At 45.9% G+C, this 15,750-nt stretch overlaps 1 protein-coding gene across 1 annotated transcript in view; it reads right to left on the reverse strand.

The window, feature by feature from the left end:
• Positions 1-15,750, reverse strand: part of LOC138526942 (cholesterol 24-hydroxylase-like) — a 428,213-nt gene that overhangs the window by 153,179 nt on the left and 259,284 nt on the right. The window contains exon 9 of the mRNA XM_069637835.1: positions 1,006-1,068. Within this exon, the coding sequence (XP_069493936.1) occupies positions 1,006-1,068 (63 nt within the window). The remainder of the gene's footprint in view (positions 1-1,005; positions 1,069-15,750) is intronic.

Consider the following 15,750-nt stretch of genomic DNA (forward strand, 5'->3'; position numbering starts at 1 on the left):
GGTGAGAGGAAGAGAGACAGTGATAAAAATTGGGAGAGAGATAGCTTGAATGGGAACGGGAGAAAGAGAGAATCACTGCGAGCGCGAGCGTGCACTCTAGATCACTGTATGATACACTCGATAAAGCTTTTTTTATATTTCATCAGATTCTTTACATTTTGTTGCGGACACGTGTTTCACACATCTCTGCTTCTTCAAGGTATTTACATCTGAAATAAAATAAATAATGATAATGCCCTATTATAGTTCTAAAAGATGTGGATGCCATAACGCATTTCTTATTAAACTAAACACTATAGTACCCAATTTAATAAAAATAGAAATCCCAATGGACACATCACACCTGTGTGATTATTTCATTGTGTAAATCTGGAATTACTAAACGCATGTGGACCAAATGAATAGTTAACTTTATCACATCAATTTTCAGAATGGTACCTTTCTGAACATCTGGTGCCAAGCAGTGAGCAACCTACTTAAGCAGGAGACAGCAGAATTTCCCATTATTGGTTGCCTCTCTTAAAAAAAAAAAAAGATTTACAGCAGGTTTGCAAAGGACAGTTGTTCTTGAGGGACTGAGAAACAGTTTGGGTGCCAGAATTATTTTTAACCGTCTAGCAACAATATGCATGTGCAGTTTGGGGTATTGGAAACTCCCTCAGTTGACGCTGACACACGCTGATGAGGTGCCTTTGATTGTTCCATTAATTTCCTTTTGCCAATGAAAGAAACTCTACGCTTTTCAGATACCCCTCCTCCCTAAATGTCCCCAAAACAGGGGTGAGGCGTACAGAGCATTATAAATCGATACAAATAATCCACGTTTGTCAGGTCCTATGTACTTTGGCATCTCTTTGGTGTCTATTTATGTAGGATTGTAATCCCCGAGCAGTTGTCCATTTGGATAAGATAGTAGGAAATGGTTAATGAGCATTAACCATAAAATGCTTTGGCGGTACGTGGTGGGATTACGATACAACCCTGACATCACATTATGTTACTAACCTGCAAGGAAGAATGTTACAAAGTTGTCCAGCATAATTTCCTCATCGCAGTCGTCTTCCAGAGCTGTAAGTACAAGAAATAATATGGTAAGCAACCACTCCTTTTTTGAGCTAAAGAACAAACAAAATCGATCAGTTATGGCAAACCCAGCCCCCTTATTAAAAACGGCATCCAGCCATTTAAGCTCAACCATTTCAATAAAACCCACTTCAAAGACACCCATTAGAACAAAAGGCCTTTTTAATGAAAGGCTGCCACAATGAAAATGTACACATGCAGGTAAACAGGCCCTGTTTAAGAGCCTTTGGTTGTGACTTCATCTATCATGGGATCGCTGGATTATTGTACTACAACTTATCTCGACCAACCCGAGTTCCTAGTTCAGCGTATGTAGATTTTACAGAATTCTGCTGCACGTCTAGGCCTGGGAGCACATAGGTTGACACACTCATCTTCTACTTCAACAACTCCACTGGCTTCCCGTGAAAACTTGTATCAACTTTAAGATTCTGTGCATTACATACTGTGCTATTCATCTATCAGGCGCACTCTATCTTCAATCTAAATTGACTCAGTACATCCCCCCGCCCAAAGATCTTTGCGATCTTCTTCGCAGCGCTTACTGAAGATCCAGAGTTTCCGCAAGATGTGTGCGGGAGGTTGTTCTTTCTCTGTTCTCGCTCATACTTTGTGGAATTCTTTTTTCTCTCAGCTTCGCGAAATGACTGACCATGTCAGTTTTCACAAAGCTCTTAAGACTCACTTGTTTTAGCTGCTGTTGGCTCTGTCTGTTTGGTCCACCCATTTATGCTTTTCAGCACCTAGAAACCTTTGGGTGATAGCTTTGCGCTCTATAAATGCACATACCATAGCAGCCTGGGGGGGCAGGATCTCAAATTATCTGTTTCGTAGTGAGGTGGCCCTCTGGTTGCCTATCCTATCCCTAACCTTTAACTCAATTATTGAACCTAGGGAAATTCCAGCTAGTTGGAAGATGGGTCTAATTGTGCCTATATTTAATGGAGACCATTTCTGCCCAAATTCCTATCGCCCGATCACCCTTCTATATGGTTCTTTGAACTTTTTTACAGGTGTAATTTAATGCAGCTTTTTGGATTTGGTCACGAGAAATAATCTTTTGTATGATGTACAGCTGGGTTTTAGATAGGGTAGGGACTACACACCAAATTACGAATTTGTATTTCATCTTAAACATGTATTTGGCTCGGATGTTCCTGGATACGTGCATTCATGGAGTTATCCTCAGCCTTCGAACACGTCTGTAGAGGAACTTGTGGCTATAGGTATCTCTGATTCATTTTGGTAATAGCACAAGGGATCGCCATAGAGCTAATGGGGAAATGGAAATGGAATTTGCTGTCAACAGGGGGTGCAGCAGGGATCTGTGTTGGCCCCTCTGCCCTTTAATTCATATACACATTTGCTCCCTGATTGTTTATGCATAATAATGACTGATGTCCCTCTGCTAGGGAATGTGAGAATTCTAGTCTTGCTATATGCAGATAACGCTGACCTTTTAACAAGAACACCAAAGGTCCTACGGTCCCTAACCAATGCTTAGACAGATTATATGGTGAAAAGGGCAGAGGGTAAATACAGCTTCATGTCTTTTTCGAAATCCAATGAGGGGGTTGAGAAAAAGGTTCTGTAACAATCAGTATTTGACTTGCGGTTAATCTTTTGATTACTCAGGAATAAAATTGAATAGCAAACTTAGTCAGGAAGAGAATTTATGGGAATCAGTTTTTAGGATGAATCGTGCATTGGAGCAATTTTTAGATTTGCATTAAAAAGTCCCACCCTGATAATATATATATATATATATATATATAACAATGCATTACTTACTGTAAAGGCATTTCTGATGGTTGTATCTGCTTAGATTCACGTGCTGTGCATATTCCGACATCCAGTGGTCACTGCGGAGTATTGCATTTTGTTTTTCGTAGTCGAAGGGGAAGTCGACAAGGCGTGTCTGTAACACTATCCTTATAGTGACGTGCAGTGTACCCACAATCCCTCACGCATCGAGGTCCTTCTGTTTGTATTTTTTCTGCCCTGAGGGAGCCTATTAGACGTGAGTGAGTACAGAAAAGAGAGATATAGAAGAAAGTCTATGTTCCTTCCATCCGAGCGGGGAGGAAGGGTGGGCGCATGTGAATCTAAGCAGATACAACCCTCAGAAATGCGTTTACGGTAAGTAATGCATTGTCTTCTGATGTTTGTTAATCTGCTTAGAATCACATGCTGTGCATAGACTAGCGAGCAGTACCCGTAGTTGGAGGTGGGATGTGAGAAGGAACAGTAGAGAAAAGATGTCTTAATACTGCTTGTCCCACCTGAGAATCAGATCTAGAGTGGGCATCTAGACAGTGGAGTTTTGTAAAGGTGTGAACAGAACTCCAGGTTGCCGCCTTGCAAATGGACTCAAGAGGGACATTTGCAATGAAAGCTATGGAAGCCCCGGTGCCTCGAGTGGAGTGTGCTCTTGGCTTGAAGGGTAGTTCTCTCTTAGCAAGAGTGTAACAGAGAGTGATGCATTGTACAATCCATCTAGAAATAGTGGATTTCGAAACTGCATCTCCTTCTCTTCCTGCTGCCACCGAGACAAAGAACTGATTAGTCTTTCTCAATGGTCTATTTCTTTCCATATAAAACATCACTGCTCTGTGAACATCCAGTGTATGCAGGCTCTTCTCACCTAAGTTTTTGAAAGAACGTTGGTAGTTCTATTGACTGGTTGACATGAAATTTAGAGATACATTTTGGTGCAAAACCTAGGATGTGTGCGTAGAACCACCTTAGCCTTGTGAACTGTAACAAATGGGTCTAGTACAGAGAGCGCTTGTAGTTCACTTACTCTCCTAATGGAGGTGATAGCTATTAGAAAAGCAGTCTTAAGAGTGAGGTCTTTAAGTGTTGCTTTGTGCATGGGTTCAAAGGGAGACCCCATGAGCCTGGTTAGTACCACATTTAGGTCCCATCCGGGAGCGGGGTTAGCTATGGGATGGTGGATCCTCTTCACTCCTTCCATGAAGGCTTTAATAACTGGGACTTTCCACCATGACACTTTAAGCTGGGAAGTGGTGTATGCGGAAAGTGGAGCTAAATGGACTTTATTAGAGTTAAACACCAAGCCTGAGTCTAGTAGGTGAGTCAGGTACAGAACAATTTGTGTGGGAGAGCAGTCAACTGGGTTGATGCTCCTTCCCCTACACCAGATGACAAATCTTTTCCATTTGCTAGAATAACAGGGACGAGTGTTAGGTTTTCTAGCCTCCCTGAGAATGTCCATGCATCTCTGCGGGAGTTGTAAAAGTCCAAATTCTATGATCTCAGGATCTCAGGAGCCAGGCTGCTAAGTTCATGGTCTGAACGCATGGATGTAGTGTCCTGCCCTTGTCCTGTGACAGCATGTTGTACGGGCAGGGAAGTTTCACTGAAGGAGATAGGGACATCTTCATCAAGTGAGCCAACCAAGGCTGTATGGCCCACATAGGGGCCACCAGTATCATGATAACTTGTTCCTGGTGCATCTTAAGCACTATCTTGTTGAGAAGGGGAGTCGGGGGAAAAGCGTAAACAAATTTTCCTGACCATGGTATTGATAGACCGTTCCCCTTGCATTGGTTCTGGGGGTACCTGGAGGCGTAATCTTGGCATTGCGAGTTCTCCAGAGTTGCGAACAGATCTATTTCTGGGAATCCCCATTGTTTGAAGACGTCAAAGACGATGTCTTCGTGTAACCGCCATTCGTACTCTGAGGGCAGAGGGAAGTCTCTGCTGAGTTCGTCTGCTAGCAGATTGAGTTCCCCTGGTACATGTTGTGACAGTAGGAACATGTCGTGTTTGAGAGCCCACTTCCAGATGTTCTGGGACAGCTTGGACAGTCCTGGAGAGTGAGTGCTCCCCTGCTTGTTGAGGTAGTACATGGCTGTGGTGCTGTCCGTGAGGACCAAAACTGTCTTCCCTTGCAGGTGTGCCTGAACGGCTTTCAGTGCCTTGAACACAGCTAGTAGCTCCAGTAAGTTTATGTGCTTGGATGCTACGCTCGGAGTCCAGACTCTGTGAGCAGTCTGATGGGATAGGTGAGCCCCCCATCCTGTGAGGGATGAGTCTGTGGTTATAGTGGCTTCCACTGCGGGGGTGGCGAATGGTTTCCCTATTACCATGTTTTACTTCGACCACCACCATAGCGAGAGAACCAAGGCCTGCGAGACCACCAGTAGATCGTCCCATTGTCCGCTGGCCTGACACCACTGGCTGTTGAGCCACTCTTGCATTGGGCGCATGCGCAGGCGCGCGTGAGGTACCAAATAAATACATGACGCCATCATTCCTAGCAAGCGCATTGCTTTGCGTACCGTCACTTGTTGACTGGCCACATATTGAGGGATTTGAAACAGCATGTTTTGGACCCTCTCGTTGGAGGGAAAGACGAGGCCGTCCTTTGTTCGAATTAGAGCCCCTAGGAATTGTTTGATCTGGCTGGGGTCTAAGCTGGACTTCTTCTCGTTGATGGAGAAGCCCAGTTGAAACAAAAGGTCTACAGTCTTTTGGGTATTTGAGAAGCATGCTTTGTAGGAATCCCCTGTTATGAGCCAGTCGTCGAGGTAAGGGTATACTGGGATGGACAACCTGCGCAGGTGGGCCGCTGCCACTTCCAGTACCTTCGTGAATACCCTTGGCGCTGATGCTATGCCGAAGGGTAGCACTCTGAACTGGTAGTGTTTGCCCTCTATCATGAACCTGAGGTATTTCCTGTGCGCTGGCAACATTAAAATATGAAAGTATGCATCTTTCATGTCCAGTGTTGTCATGTAATCTCCCTGCGAAAGCAGGGGGATTACCTCCTGTAGAGTCACCATACGAAACTTTTGAGCTTTGACAAATTTGTTCGCTGGGCGCAAATCTAGTACAGGGCGCATGGTTAAGTCCTTTTTGGGTACAAGGAAGTACACTGAATAAATACCTTCCAATACCTGGGATAGAGGCATGACCTCTATAGCTCCTTTTTCTAGTAGTTGGTCCACTTCTTGAAGAAGGATAGTGAGGTGTTCTGTCGACATGCGTCATCCCCTTGGGGCTCTGTACGTAGGGGAACTGTGGAATTCTATACAGTAGCCGCGGGCTATGGTTGATAGTACCCAGCTGTCTGATGTTATACCCTCCCATGCTGGAAGAAAGGATGTTAACCGGCCCCCGACCGGCGAAGCATGGGAGGGGACCCGAATCTTTGAGTCATTTGGTGTTGGCGGCTTGGGAACCTCTAGGGGTAGGACCCCGACCTCTTCCCTTGCCACAATTTTGTCCTCTTTGGTTATATTGTCCACTGGTGCGACTGCCAGGGCTGTGAAGCGCCTTCTTCTCCGAAGCCCCCCTCACCCATAACCTTCCTCCTTTAGGTTTTGTTCCCCTTCATTGCCTAAGAATTCGTCATCATCCTGAAAGTGGGGGTCCTCTCCAGTGAGGTCATATAGATCTACATCCTCTTGGGGGGGTTCAAACAGCCTGGGGTACTTGGCCCTGGGATCCTCCTGAGGTCTCTCCCTTGATCTCTTGGGTGTTGGAAGGTTCTGAGTCTCCATAAACCTCTCCATTTTGTCCATACAGAACTGGAGTCTTTCTAGGGTTTCTTGAGGTACCCCGGAGCGGTCAGGGGGAGAAAAGGGAGGGCATTCCGTTAAAAAACACTTCGACCTATCCCATAACATCGAAGAGAGGTTCCCCTCACCTTCTGAAAAGCCTTCTGGTAGGTTAGGAGTCCCTCTCGACGGAGCGGGCGGTTCCTGCCTTCCTTCTGACCTTTTCGGCATTTCCCGGGCCTTATGAGCGGTAACCGACGTCTCTTTCGCTGTCTGTCTCTGGGTATCGGTGGAAATAATCCTCGCCAGGCTCTCGACAACTAAACTGTCTGTGGAGGGTACCTCCGGCGTCTACGTTACAGGCGTCGCTTGCTCTAGGGTGACGGGCGCTCTCTGCCGGTGCGCGTCGTCTGGCGGTTTAGTGATAGCGCCCTTATCTGGGCGTAGCCCAGTCACTAGTCGCTTTTGCAGTTGCAAGGGGGGCTTCAGACTGTTACGGTCTGAGGAGGCCGCCGGTAGGACCTGCGTCTCCGTTGGCGCTAATACTCTCTTCGTCTTCGACGAGGAAGAGTCGTGGGTAGTATGTTTATGGGAGTGTTTTTTGTGTGCGTCCTTGTCGCCGGGGTGTTCATCTCCATAAGCAGGGCGTGAGCCGAGCTTGTTGGGGCCGGGGATGGACGACGAGGAGCGTGAACGCTCCTTAGAGAGGTCTACGACTTCCGAAACGGACGTCGGGTTGTCACATTCCTCGTCACTTTCTGCGGCGGCGGGTGATGAATCAGACCTAGACATGGCGTAGGCTGCCCACCTCTTAACCCTACGGTCTTTCAAAGTCTTCGGCTTAAGGAGCTGATAGGCCGCACAGCCGTCTTCTTTGTGGTCGAGGGGCAAGCAACGGTTACACCGTTTATGCTCGTCTTTCCACGTAAATTTGCCTTTGCAACACGGGCAAAACCTAAAGGGTGTCCTCTCCATAGCTGAGGAACATATTGCGTGTGACAACAACCCCGAAGGGAGGGGAAAGGGAAAGGCATTCTCAAAGAGAAACAATAAATGTCCCACGACCCCACTCTCCCTACTGTATTTGGCCGTCGAGGCCAGGCCACGTGTTCGGCGAACGCCGAACAACCTCCTCCGTCGAAGGCACCGCCGTCGGAGATCTTGATCGACGGTGAACAGCTTTGCAGCTACGACGCCGAAGGAGGGATGTAAGTAATAATATAAGTTAAGGGTGAATAAAGTTTTTTGCAATGTCTCTCGAGGAGCTCCGCGTATAGGCGACCAATATCTGGGCGGAAAAAAACAATCTGAGGGACCTCGACGCGTGAGGGATTGTGGGTACACTGCACGTCACTATAGGGATAATGTTACAGACACGCCTTGTCGACGTCCCCTTTTCGACTACGAATAACAAAATGCAATACTCCGCAGTGACCACTGGATGTCGGACTATGCACAGCATGTGATTCTAAGCAGATTAACAAACATCAGAAATATATATATATATATATATATGTTGAAAAAAGAGGAGAGGGGCGCACTCCAGTTCCCTGCACAGTAAACCTTCTCAGCCACAGGTGTTCTCCTCCGACCGGTTTCTGTGCCAATACACGTCATCAGGGAGGCTGTCTTAACTTGCAGCTCACAGCAAGTGCAGGTGTTAACACTTAGTGAGGATTTTGCTGCAAGGACTTCTGGTAGCTGTAGTCATCAGGTTTGCAAGGAACAGACTCACACCCAATCCCACAGTGGGGAAAGGGGGGGGGAGTAGCCTACAATGAGGCACTCCAAAGTTGGGCATAAATTACCCCGGTGCAGCACCCTATTAGATTTCTGAAGATTCCACCCTTCAGAAAACTTGCAAATGTGTTGAAAAAAGAGGAGAGGGGCGCACTCCAGTTCCCTGCACAGTAAACCTTCTCAGCCACAGGTGTTCTCCTCCGACCGGTTTCTGTGCCAATACAAGTCATCAGGGAGGCTGTCTTAACTTGCAGCTCACAGCAAGTGCAGGTGTTAACACTTAGTGAGGATTTTGCTGCAAGGACTTCTGGTAGCTGTAGTCATCAGGTTTGCAAGGAACAGACTCACACCCAATCCCACAGTGGGGAAAGGGGGGGAGTAGCCTACAGTGAGGCACTCCAAAGTTGGGCATAAATTACCCCGGTGCAGCACCCTATTAGATTTCTGAAGATTCCACCCTTCAGAAAACTTGCAAATGTGTTGAAAAAAGAGGAGAGGGGCGCACTCCAGTTCCCTGCACAGTAAACCTTCTCAGCCACAGGTGTTCTCCTCCGAACGGTTTCTGTGCCAATACACGTCATCAGGGAGGCTGTCTTAACTTGCAGCTCACAGCAAGTGCAGGTGTTAACACTTAGTGAGGATTTTGCTGCAAGGACTTCTGGTAGCTGTAGTCATCAGGTTTGCAAGGAACAGACTCACACCCAATCCCACAGTGGGGAAAGGGGGGGAGTAGCCTACAGTGAGGCACTCCAAAGTTGGGCATAAATTACCCCGGTGCAGCACCCTATTAGATTTCTGAAGATTCCACCCTTCAGAAAACTTGCAAATGTGTTGAAAAAAGAGGAGAGGGGCGCACTCCAGTTCCCTGCACAGTAAACCTTCTCAGCCACAGGTGTTCTCCTCCGACCGGTTTCTGTGCCAATACACGTCATCAGGGAGGCTGTCTTAACTTGCAGCTCACAGCAAGTGCAGGTGTTAACACTTAGTGAGGATTTTGCTGCAAGGACTTCTGGTAGCTGTAGTCATCAGGTTTGCAAGGAACAGACTCACAAGTCTTTTCCTTGCAAACCTGATGACTACAGCTACCAGAAGTCCTTGCAGCAGAATCCTCACTAAGTGGTAACACCTGCACTTGCTGTGAGCTGCAAGTTAAGACAGCCTCCCTGATGACGTGTATTGGCACAGAAACCGGTTGGAGGAGAACACCTGTGGCTGAGAAGGTTTACTGTGCAGGGAACTGGAGTGCGCCCCTCTCCTCCTTTTTTTCACCACATTTGTAAGTTTTCTGAAGGGTGGAATCTTCAGAAATCTAATAGGGTGCTGCACCGGGGTAATTTATGCCCAACTTTGGAGTGCCTCACTGTAGGCTACTCCCCCCCTTTCCCCACTGTGGGATTGGGTGTGAGTCTTTTCCTTGCAAACCTGATGACTACAGCTACCAGAAGTCCTTGCAGCAGAATCCTCACTAAGTGGTAACACCTGCACTTGCTGTGAGCTGCAAGTTAAGACAGCTTCCCTGATGACGTGTATTGGCACAGAAACCGGTCGGAGGAGAACACCTGTGGCTGAGAAGGTTTACTGTGCAGGGAACTGGAGTGCGCCCCTCTCCTCCTTTTATTCACCACATTTGTAAGTTTTCTGAAGGGTGGAATCTTCAGAAATCTAATAGGGTGCTGCACCCGGGTAATTTATGCCCAACTTTGGAGTGCCTCACTGTAGGCTACTCCCCCCCCTTTCCCCACTGTGGGATTGGGTGTGAGTCTTTTCCTTGCAAACCTGATGACTACAGCTACCAGAAGTCCTTGCAGCAGAATCCTCACTAAGTGGTAACACCTGCACTTGCTGTCAGCTGCAAGTTAAGACAGCCTCCCTGATGACGTGTATTGGCACAGAAACCGGTCGGAGGAGAACACCTGTGGCTGAGAAGGTTTACTGTGCAGGGAACTGGAGTGCGCCCCTCTCCTCCTTTTTTTCACCACATTTGTAAGTTTTCTGAAGGGTGGAATCTTCAGAAATCTAATAGGGTGCTGCACCGGGGTAATTTATGCCCAACTTTGGAGTGCCTCACTGTAGGCTACTCCCCCCCTTTCCCCACTGTGGGATTGGGTGTGAGTCTTTTCCTTGCAAACCTGATGACTACAGCTACCAGAAGTCCTTGCAGCAGAATCCTCACTAAGTGGTAACACCTGCACTTGCTGTGAGCTGCAAGTTAAGACAGCCTCCCTGATGACGTGTATTGGCACAGAAACCGGTCGGAGGAGAACACCTGTGGCTGAGAAGGTTTACTGTGCAGGGAACTGGAGTGCGCCCCTCTCCTCCTTTTTTTCACCACATTTGTAAGTTTTCTGAAGGGTGGAATCTTCAGAAATCTAATAGGGTGCTGCACCGGGGTAATTTATGCCCAACTTTGGAGTGCCTCACTGTAGGCTACTCCCCCCCTTTCCCCACTGTGGGATTGGGTGTGAGTCTTTTCCTTGCAAACCTGATGACTACAGCTACCAGAAGTCCTTGCAGCAGAATCCTCACTAAGTGGTAACACCTGCACTTGCTGTGAGCTGCAAGTTAAGACAGCCTCCCTGATGACGTGTATTGGCACAGAAACCGGTCGGAGGAGAACACCTGTGGCTGAGAAGGTTTACTGTGCAGGGAACTGGAGTGCGCCCCTCTCCTCCTTTTTTTCACCACATTTGTAAGTTTTCTGAAGGGTGGAATCTTCAGAAATCTAATAGGGTGCTGCACCGGGGTAATTTATGGCCAACTTTGGAGTGCCTCACTGTAGGCTACTCCCCCCCTTTCCCCACTGTGGGATTGGGTGTGAGTCTTTTCCTTGCAAACCTGATGACTACAGCTACCAGAAGTCCTTGCAGCAGAATCCTCACTAAGTGGTAACACCTGCACTTGCTGTGAGCTGCAAGTTAAGACAGCCTCCCTGATGACGTGTATTGTCACAGAAACCGGTCGGAGGAGAACACCTGTGGCTGAGAAGGTTTACTGTGCAGGGAACTGGAGTGCGCCCCTCTCCTCCTTTTTTTCACCATATATATATATATATATATATATATATATATATATATATATATATAACCGGCCCCAACTGGGGATTTTGGCAGAAAGATCTAGGGGTTTAGAAACCCAAGCATACTATATAATGTTCAAAACTCCTATGTATGTAAGTTGTTGGGGGTTCCGCGATTGACATCTACTTGCATGACACACTTGGAACTTGGTTTGGATTATTTCTCTGACTACTTTGTGATGCCGCCCCTTATCTACTGAGTATTGATTTGGGGAAATGTTCGACTGGATTTCAGAATGTTTACAAATGATCTGAGGGGTTCCTGCTGTGTTATAAGCTCCCCTGGCTTCCTTATGTAAAGACGTGTTTGTTGGCTGTGGGTAGGGGCGAATGATTGAAGAATACGGACACTATTCCAGATAATGCCAAAGGAGTCTTCAAGGCAGACTTGTTAGAAATATTTAGAAATAAAAGGATTTCTGTCTTTATACCTATTAGTGCAGCAAAGGAATGTTTCTGATAACACCAAGGTTGAGTCCCGCAAAGCACCAAGAATATATTATGTATTATTACTCATATGAGATTAAATATCCTTCTGTTGGCTTATGCTAAGGCAAAATGGTGCGGTAACATGAGAAATGCCAAGTTGCTGTTATGTCAATGCGGGGAGCAGGAAATCTTGACAAATTTTCTCCTATTATGTCCCATTTATGCTACCTTGGAGAAAACAATTGTTGGTCCCAGTTTTATGGACCCTGGTTTTTAGATCTTAAACTTTTTATCTGTTTACTTATTTATTTGGTATTTTGTCTCACTATTTTATTTTGTCTGTGGGTCTTTCATATTTTCCTGTTTTATAGAGCTCTTTGTGTTATTTTATATCTTTGTATTTTGTACCTTTAATGAATATTTTTGTATACAAATAAAGAAAGTACTGAACTCATGTCAAAATATGACTGTTTTAACATGCCCAGCCCCCACTCCATACTCTAGCACTTATTTTCCATTGTGGATTGTGGCACTATAGAAACACTTCAGAAATAAACATACAAATTAAGGTTGTGATCAGTGGCATTCTTTTGAATTCAATAAAACCGAAAGTAAAGAAGCCAGGAGGTGCTCTTGCCCATTTGGGCTTTATTTTAGCAATAGACCCAATAGTTGTTGCAATGAGCAAATGTGCTGATATATCTGTCAATTTCTTGTATGCCGGTGGCATGACGTATATGATCACTAAGAAGGATAAATCTCTGCCTGGCCTTTTCAGTTTCACTTAAGAATGTAAGTCTTTTTCAGGCTATTCTGTTAAATGTAGTAAATCTGTCTCACTATTATTTTGAGAGGAATCTTTGAGGGTCAATTTATAAAGTAGAGCTTATAATGTAATGTAAGTATGTAATGTAAGTAGAATTGTATAGCACCCTTCTGCTCATATTGATGGCCCCACCATACTTGGCTCTATCAGAGAAAGGGTGGCGGTCATTAGTTGACAATGGCGGAGGCAGATGTGAAACCTGTGTTGTTGATGCTTGCTGGCCAGAAGTGTCCAGTTCCTGTGTGCCGATCTGCATTTTTTAAGTTTTTAGGGAAACTTGGGAGAGTTTTTTGCATAAAGAAGAGCTCAAGATCTGCTAGACTATAGTGCTTTGGGTATGACAGTGTGATAGGGCTAAAGAGGGGAGCTTAGTTGCGACATTACATAATGGAAAGAACATTTTACCATATACCTTTTCGTGATAATTCCAAGAAAACCCTTAAAGAAGCAAAAATGTAAATTTACATCAAAAACAAATCAACCAGAAATTTGATAGATGCAAAAATACGAATCTGGCGCTCTTAAAATAAATTAACTTTATCAAAATGATTACACTGTCGAGACTTCTTTATATTCTAGCAAATTACTTGACAGCCAATTTTTCATGTGGATGTCAGGGATAAAACTTTCAGTTAACAAGTCACTTGCCCTATCAATTCAAACATGCACACTGTATACTATTTCTTACTCACCAATTGTCCATTATCACCAACCAGTGGCTAGTGGTGAGTGCACATTTTGAGACCTGGGGTCATTAAAAAAACAAAGAGATTGCTAAAAAAAACTCCAGATCACCATCAGTAAAGATGGTTTCATTATCCAGAATGTGAAATGCTGCCAACAGTCCTTCATTTTTCAGTAATTGAAACCGCAACGAAAAAGGAGAATTAAGGGCCCTAACCTGCTCCACTGCTCTGCATGGAGCTGTGAAGCAAAGCAGTGCAGTATGTGATGAATCTCACATAGTCATCACTAGGCCCCAGATCAAGAGATCTCCTCCCATGTGGCCAGGGGAAGGCAGCCGATCCCTGATCCTAACACTGGGGATGGTAATATGAGGGAGGATCACATGGGAGGAGAAGGCTGTCAGGGGGAAGTGGTGCCTCTTAAATCCTTATGGACTTCAGGATCCATAATGTCCTTAGTACTGTGACGAAGAAGGTGGGCCCAGATTTAGTAAGGATCAACATTACCATTATCCATAATGTGCAGCCGTGTTGTTATAGACCACAACACCTGAGTGGGACATTTAAACTCAGGAATGATTTGCAGGTGTCAGAGAAGCTGAAGGAGTAGCTGAGGCAGAAGAAGACCAGAATGCTGAGTTGAACGCAGAAGAAGAAAGAATAATGCCAGCTGATGCCGACGCGAGATAGGAAGGCTGGTGGTGTGCCAGAGTATGCGCAGCGGGAAGTGGTGTCTAGCAGAGAAGCCCAACCTCGAGGGAGACGTGCTCCCAACCCGATGAGCAGCGCTTCAGTGTGCAGGAGGACCGCCAGAGCTGTCGGTGCTCCGGCAAGAAACTGTGCAGACCGCGGGAGTTACACGGGAGCTGAACCAAAGGCAGAAAGAAGATAAAAGGTCAATCGCAGTACCAACAAGAGAACAGGAGATGCAAAAGCAGACCAGTGAGTTGGCCTAAAGCAAAAGGTAACCCGGGGCGCTCTGAATAGAACATTTATTTAAAAAAACATACTTGTGAATATCGAACAGATAAAGCAATGCAAGGACGTAATTCCCCTTACCTGGGACAGCAATTGGGGGAAACCTATAAATCGGCATTGCATAACATGGCATAACAGTCAAGAGGCTGCAAAAGAAAGTCATCACGGGTGCAACTCCCCTTTTATTGGACGCCAACTGGGGGAAACTTGTAACCCGCATTACCAAAAGTCAAGAGACTGTAAAAGGAGGCAGACATTGTTCAGACCTCCCAACAAAGGATACTGGTGTGGAGAATGTTGTAACAACTATTGCCACAAAGCAAAATTGTAGTCATAGGAGTTTGCATCCTGACAGGGTAGTAACCCAGGAAAGGGACCAATAGTAGTTAGTCCTAGCAGGTGAGTGAACCAGGAAAGAAGATGTTGTTTTGTGGCAAAGAAGAGTAATGAAAAGAACTTGTTAATGGTATCTCATTTGAACAATAAGTGTGACATTACCAGAAGTAATTGCTGTGCTGTCCTGACAAAAGTATTTCAGTTAAAGAATAAGTATGGCATAATCAGAAGTGGTTGATGTGCTATTCCAACAAAAGTATTTAAATTTGAAGGAGAAATATGATATGCTGGTAATTGCTTTGATTTATGAACTTCTGTTTTGAAAGAAGAACAAGTTACTCTCTTACCTGGTAACGTTCTTTCGATGGGATTGTCCGACGATGTATTCCATATCTATGACAGGTAATGTCCACAGCTGTACTGCTTCCGAAAATTTTCGGCGTCTGCGTCCTGCGTCGATGACGTCGATGCGCCGTCCCCGAGGACCTCCTCCGACGGCCGACGTCACCCGATGTGATAAGTAGGACGCACGACGCCTGTAGCCTCAGTTGTAGTTTTTTCCCCAGAACGTGTGACAGCAGTTTTCTGCCAGTCAGACACACAAGGCCATGCGGACCGCAAGCTGCAATCGCATAAGAAATTCTGCAGCGGGGAAGGTAGGGAGGGAGCGATATGGAATACGTCGTCGGACCATCCCATCGAAAGAACGTTACCAGGTAAGAGAGTAACTTGTTCTTCAAAGGGGATTGGGTCCTCCGATGTATTCCATATCTATGACAGACTCCCAAAGCAGTACCAAGCAAGGAGGTGGGAAAAGAATTTAGAACACAAATTTAGCATGCCCAATCAAATTGCGGAATAAAGGACTGCCTTGCCAAAGGGCAGATCTTGCCCTCGGATGGAATCGAGGGAGTAGTGACGTACAAAAGTATGTACCGAAGCCCAGGTGGCTGCATCACAGATGTTACGAATAGCAACACCCCTCTGCAGGGCAGTAGACGCGGCCACTCCCCTGGTAGAATGGGCCCGCAAGCCAGCCGGAGGGTCCTTACCCGCCAAGCGGTAACA

The sequence above is a fragment of the Ambystoma mexicanum genome, chromosome 14 (genome assembly GCF_040938575.1).
Source record: "Ambystoma mexicanum isolate Mex_15411 chromosome 14, UKY_AmexF1_1, whole genome shotgun sequence".
NCBI lineage: Eukaryota > Metazoa > Chordata > Amphibia > Caudata > Ambystomatidae > Ambystoma > Ambystoma mexicanum.